At 31.7% G+C, this 21,322-nt stretch overlaps 1 protein-coding gene across 1 annotated transcript; it reads left to right on the top strand.

Annotated features, from left to right (window-relative positions):
- The first annotated feature begins 8,079 nt into the window (after positions 1–8,079).
- Positions 8,080–19,459, top strand: LOC148613610 (uncharacterized). The gene is made up of 11 exons (XM_088586344.1): positions 8,080–8,148; positions 9,005–9,317; positions 10,533–10,655; positions 11,400–11,528; positions 12,024–12,149; positions 13,574–13,770; positions 14,835–15,078; positions 16,895–17,065; positions 17,897–18,067; positions 18,361–18,528; positions 18,892–19,459. The coding sequence occupies exons 1-11, from the start codon at positions 8,080–8,082 to the stop codon at positions 19,119–19,121; spliced, it is 1,941 nt and encodes a 646-aa protein (XP_088442470.1). The 3' UTR covers positions 19,122–19,459.
- The last annotated feature ends 1,863 nt before the right edge of the window (positions 19,460–21,322 follow it).

Here is a 21,322-nt window from a genome sequence, read left to right as displayed (position 1 = left end):
TCATATCGGGCTGTTATTTTTTATTCATATGTATTGGAGTTCCTACTTAATATTTTTAAAGACGAGAAGTTAAAGTAGCTATATTTTAATTTCACATATCGATATATTGACGATATGATGAAAATGGCTACCGTTTATTTATCCACTAGAGGTACAAATTAAAGAGATTACTGACACACCCTCTGCATCATCTTAAGACATTACCTCGAATTTCACGACAGTAGTCTTCTCAATACAAAAATATATGACAAATAGATTATAAATGATGGATTTTAAAATGTTAACAAATAGCTTTTCTGTAGTTTTACTTGTACATTACTATTTACATCTTTTCGGTGTTACCTTAAAGCGTAAAAAGAGAGTCATGCAATCTAGGTAATGTATATACTAGAGCGCAAATAAGAGAACTGAACCACTTTTCTTGTACTCAAATTCCCTCTACTTGATGAATTAGAATATTGGGTTTCTAAGCAGTCAATCTTTATTGTGTAGTAATTTTAACCAATCAATCTTTAGTGCCAACCTTTTTAAACAACGTTTAAATATATCGTTTCGTATCGAAAAAGGTCGGATTCTAATGCAATTAAAACAGATCTTGGTGACACAATTGTATAAGACATTTAGTCTTAAGAGACCAATTTCTCTAGGAAAAAGTTATCTTCGTCCAGACAGACATGTCACGTGTTTTAAATGTGACACGTAACATTATTTACAGGATTAAAACAACAGGATCATTTATATTATCTTCTCCACACTAAAACAAATTTGGTATTTATATTTCAAACATACAGCAAAGACGTATCTTAACTTTGACAAACAAATATAAAAAATACTTTAAGGGTTTATATTACTCACGTTTGGGATTCGTAGGTTATTTCTAATATAATTCATCACATGTTTAGTGATGCAACTAATGACTAGCTTTATTGGTTTTGAATTTTTAATGCATAAAAGTTCACTTAAAATGTATATACATGATTCCTATTTGCATTGCCTTTAACCGTAATTTTTTTTATGTTGATGGACAGCTTCATATTTACACTGCATATATATTTCGGATTCGGATGTTCAGAATTTTGATCTTCTGATATATAGCCAGAAATAACGTAGATCAGATTTGTAAAATAGTGATTTCATCTTCCTTGAATATCACAGACTTAATTATTTTTGTCAAATCCATGTCTTTTGAAGGAAATGTCATGCGTATTATTTTATGAGCTTTTTGTTGGTTATGGATCGAATAATAACAACAACTATTTGGCTGATTGAAAGGAAGTACAAATTTAAAAAGGCATTATATTTAAAATTATAATTTTATACCATATCATTTTCAAGAGCAACTGAAGTCAATGAATTTGTCTTTTAAAAGTTTAGTAATGGCATTATGTATGTGTGTTTTGTTTAGTAATGGCATTATGTGTGTGTGTTTAGTTTAGTAATGGCATTATGTGTGCGTGTTTTGTTTAGTAATGGCATTATGTGTGCGTGTTTTGTTTAGTAATGGCATTATGTGTGTGTGTTTTGCATTATGTTCTCTAAAGGAGGTCTTGTGTGTTAATTCTGGTCGCGAATTTAAGTGTTTCAAAAAACCATTGTTGTTTTCTCGTTCCACTTTACATCTTAATTTTTACTGATTAGATAAATGAATGATTTATATCTAATTTCTTTACTTCCAGTGCTGTAACAAATGAGCCTGTAATCGATTTTCCTTGTTAAATCTCATTTGTTTAAACAGGTTTTGTATAGGGATGTCAGTTTCATTTTTTTATTTCCTATTAATATGATAACAAATAAACAAAAATTAGTTTGTCATTTTGATTTTGCAAAATGATATTAGAAATTGTATAGTTAAGGTATATGTACATGTTGACAAATATTTTATTTAAAAAATTGGTCAATACGTGTATCGTGATTTTTTCAAAGACCAGTTCAGAAACAATACTCCTTCGAGGAATCATTTCCTTGGCCTATATTACAGTTTTGATTGGGCAGTTGTTGCAGACTAAGATATGTACTGATCTATTATAATTTTATATTTTATTTCACATAATATTATAAAAATTGAATACACATTTATAAATTTTATATAAGCTTATGAATTGGGCACTAACTAGCCGATTTGTTTTTATTTTTACGATTTATATATATACGTCTCAGAATGTGACTACTCTATTCGCTACATTGCTCCATCGGATCAAATTGATACAGGGAAGAAAATGTAAACTTATAGAAAGGTCTGACAATTTCCAACGATGTTAGAAATGTTAAATTTGTGATGCAAATATTTGGTCGTTCCCTCCACGGGACTCGAACTCGTACCGCCTTGATATCTATGGCAACACCGCCTGCACAAAGTGCAACGGCCTAGACCACTCTGCCAGCTAGGCTATATAAAAATATATCTTTCGCTGGCCGGGTCATTCCTTCTCATAGGATTATTCCAGAGCTATAACTTAGTACACTAGTACACGATGTATGATAGTACGGGACAGTTCATCTAGGTGTAGTGATGTAGGATAGATGTAAAAAAATCAATGTCACACCAAATCAATATTATACAAACGTCTCAGGATGTGACGACTTTATTCGCTTCAATGCTCCATCGGATTTAATAGATACAGGGAAGATAATGTAAACTTATAGAAGGGTCCGAGCAAATTTTTAATCGTTCCCAACGCGGGACTCGAACTCGCACCGCTGTGAAATATATAGCAACACCGCTCTCACAAAGTCCAGCGCCCTAGACCACTCGGCCAACTAGGCTTTATTGAAAATATAAATATAAAATATAAATATATATATATTAATACGAGACTGAATTTCTTCAGAATCTCGTAGAGAATAAAAATTTAAAACATGCTAAATCCTCCAACTTTACAGATATGTTCATGATGCATTGTCCATCAACATTTATGATTGTAAAATTGTAAATGATTAAACATGTGACCTCTGGTAAATAGAATGCAGCAACCATTTACTTCAGTCACTGCTTCCTTGCATGATTTTTAACACCACTATACCATAACATTTGTTTTGGTTGAGCATTATATCAACATTTTTTTCTGACAAAGAAATTATCAATTATAAAAAATTAGTTTTGTATTTCGATATTCATATCTAAAATGTTAACGAAATTGAAGATAGTACAATTATGCTTGATTTATTTTTTTTTCTTTGATTGGGTCGTTCTATCTAAAGATCTGCCGGCTAGATTATTTATTTCACACTATAATCGATGTGAAATAAACAGGTGATATAAAAAAAAGTCGTTTTGTTTTCATGTACGTTTGTCGCACTGTCTATAAAATATGACGTTGCGACGTTTCTTAATTTGTTATTTCCTTAGCAATCATAGACGAACGATCGCTAGAATTTCTACCATTGCGTATGCCGAATATTAATAATTCAGTTATTCCGGATGAATCATAGAAAAAAAAAGATTTTTTTTAATCATGAAAAGTGAATATCGCGCAATATAAACTTACAAAAAACCCTGATGCTCATTTGTTATGATAATGGCATTAAATCAATGACGTTGATGTTTTCCGATATCCAAATTTTCAAATCTATAAATAAAATAGATAGCAAATTCTTCTTTTTCGACCATTGTGAAGAAGTCAAAAACATGTAAGAGTGTGAATTATTTTGTTTTGAGTCAGTGGTGGTAAACAATGGATAACGCTTTTAAAATAAACATTAGAATTGATTCTATGTGCCATTTTCATACCAGTATTTGAACAAGAGTTGTCTAACATACATCTACTAGGTTACGCATAAAGAGATATTATACCGGCTATTCCTATGATACACACCAATACCTTCTCGATACCCCTGTTATTATTTCAAAATTGATTTATAGAATGAATCTACAATCGGAAGAGAAACGACAGCTGCATACAAATGTGGCAACTTAACCATGGTCTGTTTATCTCAAAAGCGTTGTTGGTTTTTCTAATAATGAGAAGCATCGAAATGTTTCAAACTACACCTTAGAATTGTAAAATAAATACAATTGTCAAAACAGATACACCTCACATGTAATTTGGGAAAAAATGGAAGCTTTGATGGCCCGAGGTTCACACTTTCTAGCATTGTACACGCTTCCAAGATTTTCTTGGACTTGTCTTCGTTGGATGTCGTGATCGATAATCTTTTAATAACAATTGAGCTAATATTCTTATACCAGCACTTTTATCTACAGGATCATTATATTGTCTTCATAAAAGTGCATTAAAAAAGTTCAGAAGCGTGGATGACACATCATTTTCAGCATAAAAGCTGCCATTAATACTAAAAACGACATTCTCGGAAAACATTTTTTCGTACAAAACTATTTCAGTTTTTGCTTATTATGATTTCTCTCTACTTTGCTTCATTTTTCTATCAATCTTTTTTTTTCAAATTTATACCATATTTCTAAAATGCATGAAAATGCAGGACTCTAATCTTAATTGTAATCAAGGGAACCAAGATTCTAGCGGAAATCAAAGGACACTAATCCAGGGACAAAGACCAGACATGGAAAACAGATAAACAAAACAAAGAGCATAAAATGACCAAAATAATACAAAAAAACTGGGAGCATGGACTAGGTGCACTGGTAAATTATATCGGTATGCTGTGTTTGTTTGTTTTGTTTTGTTTTGTTTTGTTTTTTTTTTTTGTTTTTTTTTTTTTTTTTTTTTTTTATTTTTTGGTTTTTTGTTTTTGTTTTTGTTTTTTTATTATTATTATTATTATCATCATCATTATTTCATCAATTAACGTATCACTGTAATTAGATGTCATAAATAAATATGGAATTCATAATAAGCCATTAAGAAATATTACGGAAGTTACAATTTCGGCAATGACTATCGGCAACAAATATTTAGTCAGGAATTCAATATTCTCCATTGGTATTAAGTAGCAGTCTTTGTAGGAATCATGCAAATTCTGCAATATGTTTTACACCTAATAAAAAGGCTACGCATTTCTATTTTTGTTATTAAGTTGTTTGGGGGTCTATATGATGAATTGTATTATCATTCTTTCCAATTTGTCCGATCAAAGAAGATAATACACATTGAAAATCCAATAGTTTCTAATGTATTTTAGTATCATTTACGTAGTTACATTGGTATCTCCCTTAATTTTGAATTTCATTGTACATTCTATCTAATTTTTATCTGCTAAGAGCACGGGTTATATGAAAAGCCACATATTAATGTCTGTTTACTATAACACTTTATATGAAATATCAAAAATAAAAATATGTAAGCTTTCCAACCATGAATAACATTTTGTATGATTCTTATCTGGAGTGCTACTTAAATAAAAGTCTAATGTACATGATAATCAAACCTTGGAAACATCAAATATATATAAAGGTCCGCCCGGAAATTTCTAATGCGTTTGGTTCTGTCTAATGTTTAGTCAATAGTATAGATTATATACAAATATCTCATTTTAAAACGATGTGTTAGCTTCATTTCTAACTGCGTGATGGTAATACCGATGACGGTGTTGAGGTTTATCATTTTACTTTGTGCTTGTGGTGAGCTTACATTTTTATTCTTTAAAATTAAAATATATTCATCAATTAATCTTCTTAACATTTTCGTTTAAGTTTCACCTATTTCATATTTTGTGTTGCTGAACAAGCAATGTATTCCTCATATTTACTTATGGATGCATTTGAACCTTTATTAAGTTGCACTCCAGCTAAGAATCATGCAAAATGTGATTCATGGGTAAAAAGCCTACATATTTTTATTTTTGATATTTTGTTTGAAATGTCATAGTGAACAGAAATTAACATGTGGTTTTTCATATAATCCGTGCTCTTAGGAGATAAAAATTATATAGAATGCACTATAGATATCAAAATTAAGGGAGATTGGATTTTCAATGTTGATTATCCCCTAAGAGCAGGCAGATTTGAATGAATAATTACACATTTCAAAGAATAGACCCATAAAACAACTTAATTACAAAAACAAAAATATGTAGCCTTTTTGGGATTATCTTTTTTTTCAGATTTTGCATGATTCTTATAAAGACAGCTACTTAAAGTGTAAGTTTGCGATTTTTACAATTGGTGTTCTATCGATTCATTCAAACACCAATTTGCTATCGTGCAAAATAAACGAACCATAGTGAAGAAATTGGTCTTTTTTATTCACAAGATTCTTGCTAGTTTTATGTTTGTTACATCACATTCACAAAAATGAAGTACTAATATCTACATATGGATAAATAAGTTTTACAATGCATCCGGTAGATAGAAAGGCTCGTAAAAATACACAAAGATCATTTTGTTGACGTTTGAAACAAGTGTAATATTAATACTCAGCTTTTTTAGTTAAATTGTCATTTCATACTAATGTAATTGCATGTCTGTGAGAAGATGTAAAAATAAAACTACTTTTTATGACAATAATATTTGTCACCGTTACAAAAATATTGTCTGCTGCAAATAACAAATCTTACGAACTTACTTAGTATGCCCACGAGTTTGTCAATCGACAGAGTCAGTCATAGGTGACACCTGCACCGTGAATCAGTTAATTATATTGTATATAGGAGTTTCTCAGTCCTAGAAAGTCTACCGTTAGTAAATTAAAATCTCGACCAGAGGCGTAACGAACGCCATTTGGATATACACATATGTATTTGTTTGTATCAATTTTCTTAATTTTTAGAATTAATCTTTATGAGGCAATTGAATTGAATATATCTCTTTTTATGAATTATGAAACATCTCCAAATTATATAAAGCTTTGATATTTTCTCGTCATCTATTTATTTTTTAGTTAGTGATATATATATATATATATATATATATATATATATTTTAATTAATTTAAATTGGTATAAGCATACCTTTTTTTTAATAAATCATAATTACTAGTAATGCACTGTAGCTTCTCAGTACAGATACTCTAATTTGTAAGCATTTATTCATTTATCAAATTGGTGTTTTTATTAATTGTACATGTCTTTTGGTTGACACAAGTAGGAAACATTCATATTCACAAATCAGAATTGTTTTTGTTACTACTATAAAAAAATATGTAAATGTGTAAACTCATCTAATTATACCTATTTAATGGCAGCATTATTAACATAAGCAGTTTTGATAGGGCAGTTTCATCTCTGAAACAAATCAAGCAGGGCATTTTTACTGAAGAAAGGGAGATAACTCTTTTTTCTATCTTAACAATAGTAATATACTTGATTACGATAAGAATGCATGATGTGAACTTCTGTAAAAAGACGAATAAAATATGATCTGCATTTTATATCATTTATTGATTTGTCATTTATACTATAGGAGATAATTTGTTTAGTGTAATTTAAAAAGTGAATTACATTTTTTAAGAAAAATAAATAATAGAATGCATTCATAGTTGTTGCCTCTATTCCTTACATAAAAGACTGTATTTTTATTGGTTTGTGAATGGAGATTTCACCTTTTTATTCCCTTTTGATTTATTTGTCTACTTGTACTTGATAATTTTGCCCTTTCCGACATAATTTATCGCAAAACATTATAATTACAGAAATTATTTCTAACATTGTAGGTACACGTATTGATTTGCATAAGTACAATAAAAACATACACGTTTCAATTATATATTGTTTGCAAATAAATCATCCTTTTTTTAAACTTATATTCATTTCAATTTGAAATTTAAGTGACGAGAAAAGTTTATAAGAGTATATTTTTGATTTAAATCTGATCTTTATCTAAATTTGATATTATAAAAATTATATTAAATAGTTCGATAGTTGTAGTATGGTAATCAGACAAATCGGACAATATCTTGTTTGCTTTATTTTAATTTTCATATAACGACTAAGACTGTAAATTACTACTACAGGCTTTGTTCGTCTTCCCACTGAGACCCCACTGTAACTAAATATTATATCATTCCTATACAGTTTTTGTTTTCATTTCGATAATCATTATTTTTTTGTCTTTCGCAAATGAAACATTTAAAAAAAATTAGTATGTCAATAAAAATGAAAATTTTTCAAACCGTGATTGTCAAATTCTGATTATTATTTTCTGAAAGTTAAATAATAAAATAAAAAATGACACATAAATTATGCACAGCCAGAAATGGATGTTTTTTCCAGTGTGGTAAAGTGTCAAAAGTGATGGTCAGTTTCTGCTCTTTATACTGATAATTTTGTACAGGATAGTTACGATTTTTCTTTCACAATATTTGCAACAAAATGCATTACCGATCTGAGCATGATAATGGCCTTTAAGTTAAAACAAATATATAATTATCTTAATATACCAAAATATAATCTTCTTTGATAGACGAATGACTTTTATGCTAAACTCATTGGTTACAGTTGGTCCTATGTTTTTAATATATATCAAATACAGTGAAAACTGTCTAGGCGAAGCAAACAAGCAAACCCCTTTTGGGTTTTAACAGTTGTTCGGTTCAGAGAATTATTCCGTTCACCGAGGTTCAAATTGCATTTATATATAATGAAAGTAATAATATAAGTGATAATAAACTTTTGTTTTAATTCAAGTTGGTTATTTCTTTCTTTTTCATGGGTAATCTCATTTTATGCTACGAATTCCCCTGTTTGTTTTTATTATTATTATTTAAGTAAGACATGATTTCAAAAATAATTAAGAGAACCAATGGTATAGCGGTAATCAAAAGAATGTAATCCAAGGACAAAGACCAGACATGGAAAACAAACATACACAACAGAAAACATAAAGACTGGGAGCATGGACCAGGTTCACCTGTAGGGTAAGCGTCCTCTGCTTTTCTAGAAACACCCGCCGCGTTGCTCGAAAAACTGTTCGAATCGAAAAAGTACTTCATCGGATAGGTTTTTTTGTTTAAGTTATTATCATTAATTTGTACGCAGACAAAAGTTGAAATTTAAAACACGTGATATATAAGGATTAGCTATTACGCATAGATCATTGCAAATATCTGATTATTCTATATATGTCATTAAGCTTTCGTCAAAATATTGCTAGTCTTTTCATAAAGCCGGACGAAGTATCGCCTTTAGCAAGCCAAGCTTTGAGAGTGATTTGTTGCCAATAACAGTCGGTGATGATACTTTAAAAATACCACACAATCTGAGAGTGTATCCTGTGAAAGTAGACGTCCAGGTTATCACATCAAAGAATGGTGTCGAATATTTCTTCACTGCTTTTGGAGCAGCACAGAGAGATGATGACCAAAAGATAACATATGGAGGCATTGTTTACATCTATAATACAATGGAAGTAAAAATATTTATTCCGAAACAAACAACAACATTTGATACTGGTATTGCTTACTCGGGTAAGTCTTTCATATATTTTTAATTTAATTTCAAAATCAATTTAAATTATTCTTCTGCCAGTTAAGTATAACATTTCATTTCGAGCTTACATATTTTAATATTAGTTGTATTTATTTATATTTTCAAGAACAATTATCGTATTTATTGTATATCAGTACTGCAAATTTCGACATGGATTGATTAATCGTTAATTTTTTGCCAGGTTTAACAAGAACAAACTTGAATTTTAATTGATTCGTTCAAGGACGCTTTTTATCATTTCGGGGGGGGGGGGTAGAAACGTTATATTACCACTATATAATATTTGGACAATATGAAAATGAAACAATTTAATATGCAAGTGTTTGTTTAATTGGTAAAGTAGTATAAAAGTTATACATGATATTATACGAGGAGGTATATTTGCAATCATAGATTCGGGGACTTTATGTCCTAAAGAATTTGAGATAAAGGATACTACAGACACTGTGAAGTCAGCCTCATATCTTGACCTACACTTAGATATCGATGGCCCAGGAAAGCAATTTACCAAACATTACGACAAACGTGATGACTTTTCACTCAGAATTGTCAGCTTTCCTTTCATCTGTGGCAACATTCCTTCACCACCTGCATAAGGAGTTTTCGTATCACACCTCATACGTTATGCCAGACCTTGCCTGACTACGCAGACTTTTTGTATCGTTCTAGGACTCTTACAGTTAGGCTTTTGGAACAGGGTTATGTTGCTACAAGATTGAAGTCATCACTACAAAAGTTTTATGGTCGCCATCATGAACTCGTTATGGATCGTTATGGTGTATCCATCTGCACCATAAAAACTTATTTGTTCATCGTGTCATAGTTTTCCTTTCCTCTTTTGTAAACCCCGGACTTGATTTTTATGAGCAAGTCGGCGGGTATTTCTAGAAACGCAGAGGACGCTTACCCTACCGGTGCACCTGGTCCATGCTCCCAGTTTTTAGTGGAGTCCGAGTTGCTCATTTGCTTCTGTTACTTTGTATGTGTTTTAATTTCTTAATGTTCTTTGTTGTGTATGTCTGTTTTCCATGTTTGGTCTTTGTCCCTGGATTAATTTCTTTTGATTTCCACTGGAACCTTAGTTCCCTTGATTACTCTTGCATCGAGTAACAAAAAACCCAAATGTACGACATTTTAATTTGAATAATGTATTTAGATTTGCTTTATTTAAATATCATCTTGGTTGTGGATAGGATCGAATACACATTATGCAGGAGTAGAGACGTTATTTTTTACTTCTGGGAATGTACGTGTTCGAGCATGGACAGCATGTGATCTACCTCCACCTGCCTTCCATGGTGCAGTTGCCATGAATGGTAATTTATTTGTTGATTAAATGTTAGTTTCTGTAAGTATCGGGCAGTAGATGAATCATTATATGAAATAACAAACTTCTTTGAGACTGTAATCTGGTTATTTGAAATATGAAAATCAAGGAGTGAAACCCAGATTTTTAAAAAAGCATTTCAGTAAAATTTTATTTTTTAAGCACTGTTAATGAACATTTCAAGGGCAGATTGATTTCTAAAAAATCCTCAGTTCTTCTATCCTGTGGTTCAAATATCATTTATTTCAAATAGAAAAGACTTTTTTGAGATAAATCATATGGTCAGGTTGGTGTTTTTTCACATGCATGTTTTATATGTAGCCCACTTTGCCTGATTCTTAAATAAACTTAAATAGTTATTAAAGATAATACCTCTTATCTTGTTACATACATTGACATACGGTCAATGATTCAGTGCCTAGTCTCAAATAAAATTTTACAGAGTAAAATAAGTCTGTTAGCCATGGAATGTGAATGTTATATAACTTATCATAAAAAGGAATTGTCGTAACATTTTTCGCTATTAAATCCTTTGCATCAAGACAATATTCATCATTTTTGATTCTCTGGAGCATACACACATAAAATTTAAGCTTTAAGAACAATATTTTTCCATTTAAACATTTGTAGAAAAACATACTAAAAGATCAGGTTTTCTTATATAAAATGTTGATACGAAAATGTACCGTTAAAACTTTTTTTTATGATGTAAGTTCAGTAAATATTTCAACAGAATTGACAAATGTTATGCTGCCAGTTCATAATTCAACATTTAAAGAGCTGAATCACCATCTGAGCAAAATGCCAGATCTTGTAACAGTTCGTGTTCTACTAGACAGCGGATACATGTCTGATGGCCAAGGTAATATGTTTATATTTCCATATTTGGAGTAATATGAATTTCTTTCACATTTATTATGCTAGATGATGATTTTAACAATTTTAACCGATTTAGTTAAGTGGAAATCTATCTTTCTGATAAATCGATAACGGTTACGATATTTATCGTTCAAGACAATATATGCATGACCTATGCATGTGTAACAGATCTCTGAGTCTAAAGTTGTTTTTTATCATAACATTCCTGCAAGTTTACAAAGTTTTAGTCAATCTTTAAAGCTGGTTAAAAGTGTATACGGCAATGGTTTCAAATTCAATTAACCTGGTTTTGCTACAGAATAATCTTCCTAAACGCGACAAAGCATAACGCTATATATCTCCAGAACTCTCGTTGTTCACGTCTGAAACCGGATAATTAGGCACACGTACATCTCGTTATATCTACGCGCATTGTAATATATTTATTCATTCACTGGCTTTTAGTGGAAAGCTTGTGTCATCGTATTTCATGTTTTAGGAGCACTTTTTAATTCATTTCCAAAGAAGATTTCGTCGTGTCTCAGTGGACTGCTTTATGCATATGATAATACTTTAGTTAGAATATGGATTCCCCAGCGTAACGACAGTTATAATACCTGTGTTGGTAAGTAAATTGGAGTAAAAGTGAAAGTTAAAGGAAAATTGTTATGTAGGACATTAACTGTCATTCTGCCTGTTAGTTGGTAGTAACTGGCTTTGTGTCGGCTAGTTGGTGGTGGAATGATAGTAGTTGACATTGTGCAAGATATTTGGTAGTGGAACGACGGTAGCTGGTATTTTGTTGGCTAATTAGTAGTGGGTTGCCAGGAGTTAGCATTACGTTGGTACCTTGTAGTTGAATGACTGTAGCTGGCTTTGCTTCGGTTTGTTAGTGATCGATTAACAGTAGTTAGTATTGTGTCAGTTTGTAGGTGATGGAATGACAGTGGCCTGTATTGTGTCAGTTTGTTGGTTATGAAATGACAGTAACTTGCATTTTGTCCGTATGTTGGCGATGGGATGCAAGTAGCGGACATTGTGTCGGTTTGTTGGTCATTTAATAACAATAACTGGCATCGTTTTAATTAGCACAAAAAATATGTTCATTTAAAATTAAATCTTAATTAAAAAATATTCAATTTTCGTTTTCCACTGTCTTGCCCAATTATTCAAAATTTCAGTTAACGTCATCAGTGTCAACATAAAAACGTTACGATTCCTTCCATACTTCGTTTTTGAAATACCAAGGAACGGTCGTGTATATGATTCCGGAAAGTCTTATAATACCACTGAAATGTCCTCTTGTTGACGCTCAACATCAGAATAATTACTCACATAAGTGTTGTTCATTACACCACTCGTTTCATCCAAGGCTTCAAGAGTTAAATACTCTTTTTCCTACTTTGACTCCTCTATACACAACACAAAACTACTCCGGAACTGTATTTACCAGCATGGCTGGAGGTTTAGTTAGCTATAAAACCTGATTTAACCCATTATTACTTTGGAATGTATAATGTTCCAAGTCAGAAACATTGAGGCTATTTCCACTATTCCGATTTATCAATGACTTTACAAATTAATTTTGTTGTATACTAACCTTTCTTTACTCATTGTTTAAGTATATTTCTCAGCGCTCAACCTTTCACCGCTTATTGCTCAAGCACTCACGACTTAAGTCGAAAGTCAGAATGTTACACTGGCTGTTCAAGAGCAAAGGTTTAGTGCATGAACTATTAATTAATGTTAATTTAACAATGACTTATACATGTTATTGATAGTAAAAATGATGAACTGGAGATACAAAACTTATTGAATACCACACTTCATTCTATTATAAGACCTTGATTCATGGTTTCTCAAAATTTCGTTCCTTCGTAATGCTTCATGAACTTAAATATAACCCCCAATGGAAATTTTCACTTTAATAAGTTTGTTTAAATGATTTTCCGACACGCGAATAAAACATTTGTACCACGTAAACTGAGATATACCTACAGAAAAAAAGGGTTTGTTGTAGTATGATGAAAGATATATATTTCAATATAGGAATAATTTGCTGTGTTTTTGAGGGATGGAGCTCACAATCAAAGAAGAAAGATGGAACAATACATATAATGATGTGGCTTCTCTCCTCTTCAGAGCATCAATTCACTGATCATATACAATCAGTAGCAACGACAGAAATGGTTGATATCTTACAGATGTCTCAGACTGGGTTGTCCAATGTTTTGGTTAATGTTGAGGTAAGTAGTAACAATTGGATTACAGGAAGATCATCCGATTTGTGTTGCGCATTCTAGATGAGCAATATTCCGTTTATACCTAGCATGACCTTATAAATACATGATAAACAATTGATTAAAACGCGCTGGTACCTATTTTGTCCAACCAGTATAAATAGAACAAAAAGAACAATATGTTGTAACGCAAGTCCTCAGATGGTGTTAAACACACCTTTAAGTAAGCTCTTAAGGGTCTTGACAACAAACGTAATAAATTCCACGGTAATAAGTCGATGAAACTTCTTCTAATTCAAACCAAGAAGTAATTCAACGACACTAAGACACATTATTTGTCAAAAGCTCCTCATTGATGACATGCGCTTGAAGTATGCGGTGAGGTTAAATAAGTTTATAAGGCCTTAACTATAACCCTTTTATGTAGGGTCAAAAATTAACTGAAACAAGAAACAAACACATCATAAAATTCCCCAATTATCACTATGGAATACATAAACACACATCATATAGACAAAATGAAATACTCACTAAAAGAACGCTCGAAGCAAGCTCAAAACGTATTAAAAATGACAATATTACCAGAACTACTAGCATTAAAAAGGATGGATTGATGAGATAAGGATGCAAGATTCTCTCAACACTATAAATCTTGCAATTGTGATGCCTTCCACAAAATATCTGGGCGGAAGGTTTGTTCGCCTGTGAGAAAATATTTGGACATTATAGTTAAATATCAATTTGTTTCTGTATGTTTAATTAAGGAATGCAGCTTAAAAGTGAATATTTTATTTTTATTAAAAAAAAAAGGATTGAATTATTTGTTAAACAATGTTACCATTGTGCTTAAACGGCAACTTTTTAAACCCATGGGAAACACAAAGAAAAATTAAAATGAACATTTAGAAATATAAAACAAAGAAGTAGAGAACTATATTATGACAGATCGACTAGTTGTTCTAGAAGAACAGTCATTTTTCATTTTTCGTTTAAGAGTGTTCAATGTATAAGTCAACTCACCATAATCAGTATGTGGTACAAGTATTTGAATGTCATTTCCTCCATTAAAGGTAGAAATAGAAACTGATGACTTAAGGATCATGAGATTCCAATGTGCTGGTTCTGCAATGACAAACAGGGATGATAAATATGGAAACATTATCTATGTGTATACCAATAATTCTGTGATGTTTTGGGTTCCAATGGCTAATGGTCACATTGTTTATGTGGGAGATGTTTGGGGGGATGGCCAACACAATTTTTCTTCTTCAACTGGACGAATCATAACCAGAATTCATTACTTTGGAAACTACAGTAAGTTATATTAATCAAATAAAATAATTCAGTGACTCTTTCTACTATTGAATGTCTTTTTTATATTTTCTCTGCAATCAATAATTACAATGACATGAATATTAAGTAGCTGTCTCATCCAAAATCTGAAAAATGTGATACACCCCAAAAAAGGTTACATATTTTGACTTTTGTAATTAAGTTGTTTTAGTGTAATATGTTTGTGTTTGCTTAGGCAATGTTTCAAATTATACCAAAAGTTCTTTCAAATAAAAACTATACTTGAGCATTTATTTTGAATAATTTTTACAACACTTTGTTTGTCAGAAAGAATTAATTGTGGTAATGGTGTTTGTCAACCACTTAGCAGTAGCACTAATAATACTGCCATTTCCTGCGACTGTTCAAGGACAAGATATATCGGAAATCACTGTGAAATTCGTAAGTAAAATTTGAATTTTAATGAAATGGAAACTCAGTATCTATTTCGTTAATTGCATATATATTTACAGTAGACTTCCAAAAATATCTCAATTTTTAGCGTGATTTCTTTACCAAAACGCATGTCCACAATGTAAGGAAGGGTCCAGTTAGACTTGCGGGTTGCATTACTTTAATCTACATTTCCATTTGGAAAAACGAAATGGACTTAAGTTTATTGGCCAGCAAAGCTGATTTTTATTATTTGATAACCACATTTTTATTAAATAGTTATTAAGGGAATAAAGATTAAAAAAGAATGTAATTCAGGGACAACGACCAGACATGGAAAACAGACATACACAACAAAGGACACAACGTAACCAAAATAATACAAAGTAACAAAAGCCAATGAGCAACTCGGACTCCACTAAAAACTGGGAGCATGGACTAAGTGCACCGGTAGGCTAAGTGTCTTCCGCTTTTCTAGTTAAAAGGCTGACTTCACAGTGTCTGTAGTATCATTTATATCAAGTTCTTTGGAGTAAATGTGATGTATCAACTCCCCGTAACTTGGGTTGATTAAAGATAATACGTCATCTATATAGCGGAAACTGAGATTAAAAGATCTAGCTAAACGATATTTTCTTTCTTTTGGATCAGGTCAGCAAGGGGAGGAGCACAATTTGTTCCTATTGGAATGCCGACCGTTTGTTTAAAAACTCGTCCACCACACTGGACAAATATGTTGTGGATTGCAAATTCCAACATTTTGTAAACATCGACTTCTGTATATTTAGAAGATGATTTGGAATTATCTTTTACAAAATATGAGGAATCTCTACCAAGAACTATGTATTTGTATCTAGGTGTACCATCTTGTTTTTGGAATAACAACGATGTATAATATTTTTGACTCGCTATTTCAACCGAGTATGGGGAATAGAAGTATACAATGTTGAAAAACCATAGGTTTTAATGCTAATATATTTTAATAATAATCTTGAACTGATGGTCTCCAGAGGATCTTTCTATTTTTTTAGGATCCACATTGAATTAATACCACTACGGGAGTAACAAAAAGATGCATTTGAAGTGTTGCAAGACGAACGAAATATATATACTCCTTGAAATAGCATAGATATTCAAAATGTGAACGGACTTTCATTCTGTTCAAAAATTTATTTAATGTGAATAATATCCAAATAATACATCTCAAATACAGACTTTCTATACAATTTACTTGATTTTGATAAATAAGTAAATTCAATTTCCCGGTTTAGACAAATTTAATTTAACACAGTAAATTTAAGGTCTAAACATTATATATATAGGTCTTTTTATGTGTTTTTTTTTTTTATATTATTATTTTATTTTGAAACAAAGTTTTGAGCATAAAATTTTCATTTATATTTAGCATCTTGTGGTTCCCCTCCCGAAGTTGTCAACACTGTTGTATATTTCAATAATGTTACCAATGGTAGTATTGCTGTTTATAACTGTGTAAATGGATTTTCTACAACACTTCGTGATAATTACAAGATATGTAAATATCCGAATTGGACAGGCCAAGGAATTATTTGCATCGGTAAGATAATTCACGCAACGCTTTTGTTCTCTCCCTAGAGAAACTTAAGTCTTAAAATTGGCTGTCCTTTTCCCAACAAATGACTTCCTTTTCCGTAAAGTTGCTGACCTGACACGTTTCACAAACATTAACAAAAAACGATGCAATGCATATCTTCGGTAATTTGATATTGTACACAGTAAATACTTTTTTTGCATAATTTACTCTTACCACTATTATGTGTTTAACTATAAACGCATTAATTTAATTTTCGTGGTGTACAAATTTTCGCTATTTTTCCAAAACAAATAGTACCAACAAAATTGATGTTATCATACTAACCAATGTGCATTGTTGCCAAAATCGACAAAAAATGGAACCGCGAAATTTGGAACGTTTACAGAGCGGAAACATACATGTACATATAGATGTTTTCAAAAGTGTTTTATCAACTAGCATTGTATTAGTTATCTTATTCAACATTCAGGGTTTTTTTTTCAAATCGTGAAAGTGCCTCTGTTTTGTTCATATCGTGGTCGTTATTTTTTTTTAATTTTTTTTTTTGGGGGGGGGGCGAAGCAAAAAACCGAAGTGAAAATAAAAGCAATGGTACCAAAAAGTGACATTCATGTATGAAAACACGTTGAAAAGCATATACTGACAGAAGGACAAATAAATGAAGAAAAAAATCTTAAAATACACACGGAAACCAGCACCACAAACCTTAAAAAAACCTGGGCGTGAATTCGAGTTCTCCGGTAGGAAGAACTGCTTCTGCCAAGACACTTGCTGTCAATTTACTGTTCTATTTGTTTCATGTGAAATCCATTTCTTAATAACATCATCTTACAGAAGATTGTGGGGTTCCGCCTAGTTTTGAAAATACAACCATATTTTATAGTGGAGTGACGAATGGAAGTATATCTATTTACCAATGTCAACCTGGTTATATCAAAGATTCTGGAGATTTTATACATAGATGTGATACTCCTCACTGGATTGGTAAAACCCCTGTATGCTACGGTATGTTTTATAATCTCGAATGATTCTAAATACTCGATTTACTCCATCTATTACCTGGATAAAACATTCAATACATAAAAAGAAAGTTTTCAATTAAATGCAGATACATGTATTTAGGTTTTATTGATTGTTGCTAAACGTGAACATTATATACACAAGTCTTAAGATACAATGAAATTCATAATTTTGCATAGCCGCATTCATGTTAGACGCTGCATTTTTATATTGAACTTTAATAATTGGTCTCAATCATTTTATGATTTATTCATTAGAATTGAAAATAAATGACAAATTATGTGGACCACCACCAAATTATCCCAACACTTTATATTTGTACAATGGTCTGACAAACGGAAGCATTGCTGAATATAGATGTCTTTCCGGTTACTTTGTTTCATCTGGTGACGTGGTACACAAATGCCTAGCACGATCTTGGATAGGACAACAACTCCATTGCATCGGTAGGACAATGTTATGGCATTATTTTTGTTCAGTTTAAAAAAAAACTTGTCATTGTGAAGCAACTACTGTTGATTCCCTGATAAAAGATAAGATACAGTTGGCGACATGATAGATTCAGATTCTATTTGCATGAAAACAGAAGCACTAAAGTCTTTCTCGATTTAGAAGAATTAAACATTTTATGGATAAATATAAACAAAAGAGTTCCTACTCCACGCGAACAAGTTTGCAATGAAGTATTTACATTTTTTTCTACTCTCAACTTTTTTCAATTATAGTTTTATTCTTTGAGAAACAAAATATCTTTTGATCACAGATAATCTATCTGATGGAAGTTATAAGAATAAATCATTTGATTATAGATTCTTTTTCAAATGAGAAAATAAATAACCTCACTGATGAAATAAAACAGACATTACAACTGGACAAAACAACAACTTCGAGTTATAAAAGGCAAAGAATATCTGCCGAAGATAATAGACCTTCTAGCAAAGGGCTAGGTGCTGTTGCTATTGTTATTCTTCTGGTGATCGTTTCGGCTGTACTACTTGTCGACTTTCTCAGTCTTGTTTTACATAGAACTAGAGATTAAACTTTGTGCTAAACATCTATATGAGGAATTGGATGTTAGATTTACCTGTACAACGGTAGCTGAATGCAAACAAGATTTCAGTACGCAAAAAACAAACGAATATTCTTTTTATTACTAAGGTATAAAGAGACCTGAAATTTGTGAATAACCCAATACCACTCTCTTTTGGAATCAGGCATATAATGGCACATAATTTGACCTACCAATATCTGAAAAGGACACACTTAACAAACATTGTGATGGTTATATCTGAAGGTTTTGAGGTATGAATATTTGGGTAATGCAATAAAATCTCTATGTGTATCTTCTTCATGTGCCAAGTATTATACACATTTTGCCTGGTTCGTAGACAGAGATGTACTTTATCTGGATCTTACATTAAGTCGTCTATGTTTTTTGTTATTTGTATCAATATAATCACTATTATTGTTGTTATTGTTATAATTATCACTCATTGAGATTTATTATTTTTATTGTTTTTAGCGTTTCATATATGCTTTTAACATTTAGATACTGTTCAGATACAGAAAAGAAATACAATAGAATAATCTCAAACTAAAAGTAAAAGTCATCCAAGCGTTTAAAAGTAAAAGTCATCCAACCGTTTAAAAGTAAAAGTCATCCAAGCGTTTAATACTGCTACCACTCTCTCCAAAGTGGAAAATTGTGGAAAACCATAAATCTATGCTATCCTCTTTTGGTCTCTCTACCAAGGACGATGATTGTGATTTACCGTCTATGTACTGGATTCCTAAATTTCACAAGAATCCATACAAACAACGTTTCATAGATGGATCTGCAAAATGTACCACCAAACCTCTTTCAAAACTTTAACTTCTATACTCACAACTGTCAAAAAGGGTCTGCAGTCCTACCACAACACTTGTTACTCCCGTAGTGGCGTTAATTCAATGTGGATCCTGAAAAATTCGAAAGATCTCTTGGAGACAATCAGTTCAAGATTATTATCTGAATATAATAGCATTAAAACCTATGATTTTTCAACACTGTATACTTCTATTCCCCATACTCAGTTAAAATCTCGACTTAAAAACATTATACATCGTTTTTTTTTTTTCAAAAAAGATGGTACACCTAGATACAAATATATAGTTCTTGGTAGAGATTCCTCATACTTTGTAAGAAATAATTCCCAATCATCTTCCAAATATACAGATACAGGGGAAAATGTTTACAGGAATTTTTAATCGACAACATATTTGTCCAGTGTGGTGGACGTGTTTTTCAACAAACGGTCGACATTCCAATGGGAACAAATTGTGCTCCTTTACTTGCTGACCTATTTCTTCACTCTTATGAGGCTGACTTTATAGCTGACTTGATCAGAAAGAAAGAATATCGTTTGGCTAGATCCTTCAATCTCAGTTTCCGCTATATAGATGACGTATTATCTTTACACAATCCTAATTTCCGGGATTTGATACATCGCATGTACCCAAAAGAACTTGAGATAAAGGATACTACAGAACCTGTGAAGTCAGTCTCATATCTTGACCTACACTTAGAAATCGATGGTAAAGGAAAACTATTGACCAAACTTTACGACAAACGTGATGACTTTTCATTCAGAATTGTCAACTTTCCTTTCATCTGTGGCAACATCCCTTCGGCTTCTGCGTATGGAGTGTTCATATCACAACTCATACGTTATGCCAGAGCTTGCCGAAACTTTGTATCGCGCTAGAACTCTAACAAATAGGCTTCAGGAACAGGGTTATGTTGCTACAAGATTGAAGTCATCACTACAGAAGTTTTATGGTCGTCATCATGAACTCGTGGATCGTTATGATGTATCCATCAGCATCATGGAAACTGATTTATTCAACGGGTCATACCTATCCCCGTTTGTCTACCCCGGACTTGACTTTTTATTAGCAACTCGGCGGGTGTTTCTAGAAAAGCAGAGGTCGCTTACCCTACCGGTGCATCTGGACCATGCTCCTAATTTTTAGTGGAGTCCGAGTTGCTCATTTACTTTTGTTACTTTGTACGTATGATTTTAGTTACTTTATGTTCTTTGTTGTGTGTGTCTGTTTTCCATGTCTGGTCTTTGTCCCTGGATTATATTCTTTTGATTACCGCTATAACCTTGGTTCCCTTGATTACTCTTAATAAAGGACAGCGTTTTGATACGAAGATTAAATAGAACACAGACTTCGTTTACAACAAGGTTTCAGAGA

The sequence above is a fragment of the Perna viridis genome, chromosome 6, assembly GCF_037379345.1.
Source record: "Perna viridis isolate PV_CMFRI_1.1 ecotype Kerala chromosome 6, ASM3737934v1, whole genome shotgun sequence".
Classification (NCBI taxonomy): domain Eukaryota; kingdom Metazoa; phylum Mollusca; class Bivalvia; order Mytilida; family Mytilidae; genus Perna; species Perna viridis.
Note: the sequence above shows the minus strand (reverse complement) of the source record. Positions and strands in the feature narration are given on the sequence as shown.

What these genes read in the sequence shown, in the direction of transcription:
- LOC148613610 (XM_088586344.1), top strand. Translation starts at nt 8,080, where the DNA reads ATGACACATAAATTATGCACAGCCAGAAATGGATGTTTTTTCCAGTGT. An exon ending in ATACATGTCTGATGGCCAAG is followed by an intron (nt 11,529 to 12,023) that starts GTAATATGTTTA and finishes TTCATGTTTTAG; the next exon opens with GAGCACTTTTTAATTCATTT. An exon ending in CAGTTATAATACCTGTGTTG is followed by an intron (nt 12,150 to 13,573) that starts GTAAGTAAATTG and finishes ATTTCAATATAG; the next exon opens with GAATAATTTGCTGTGTTTTT.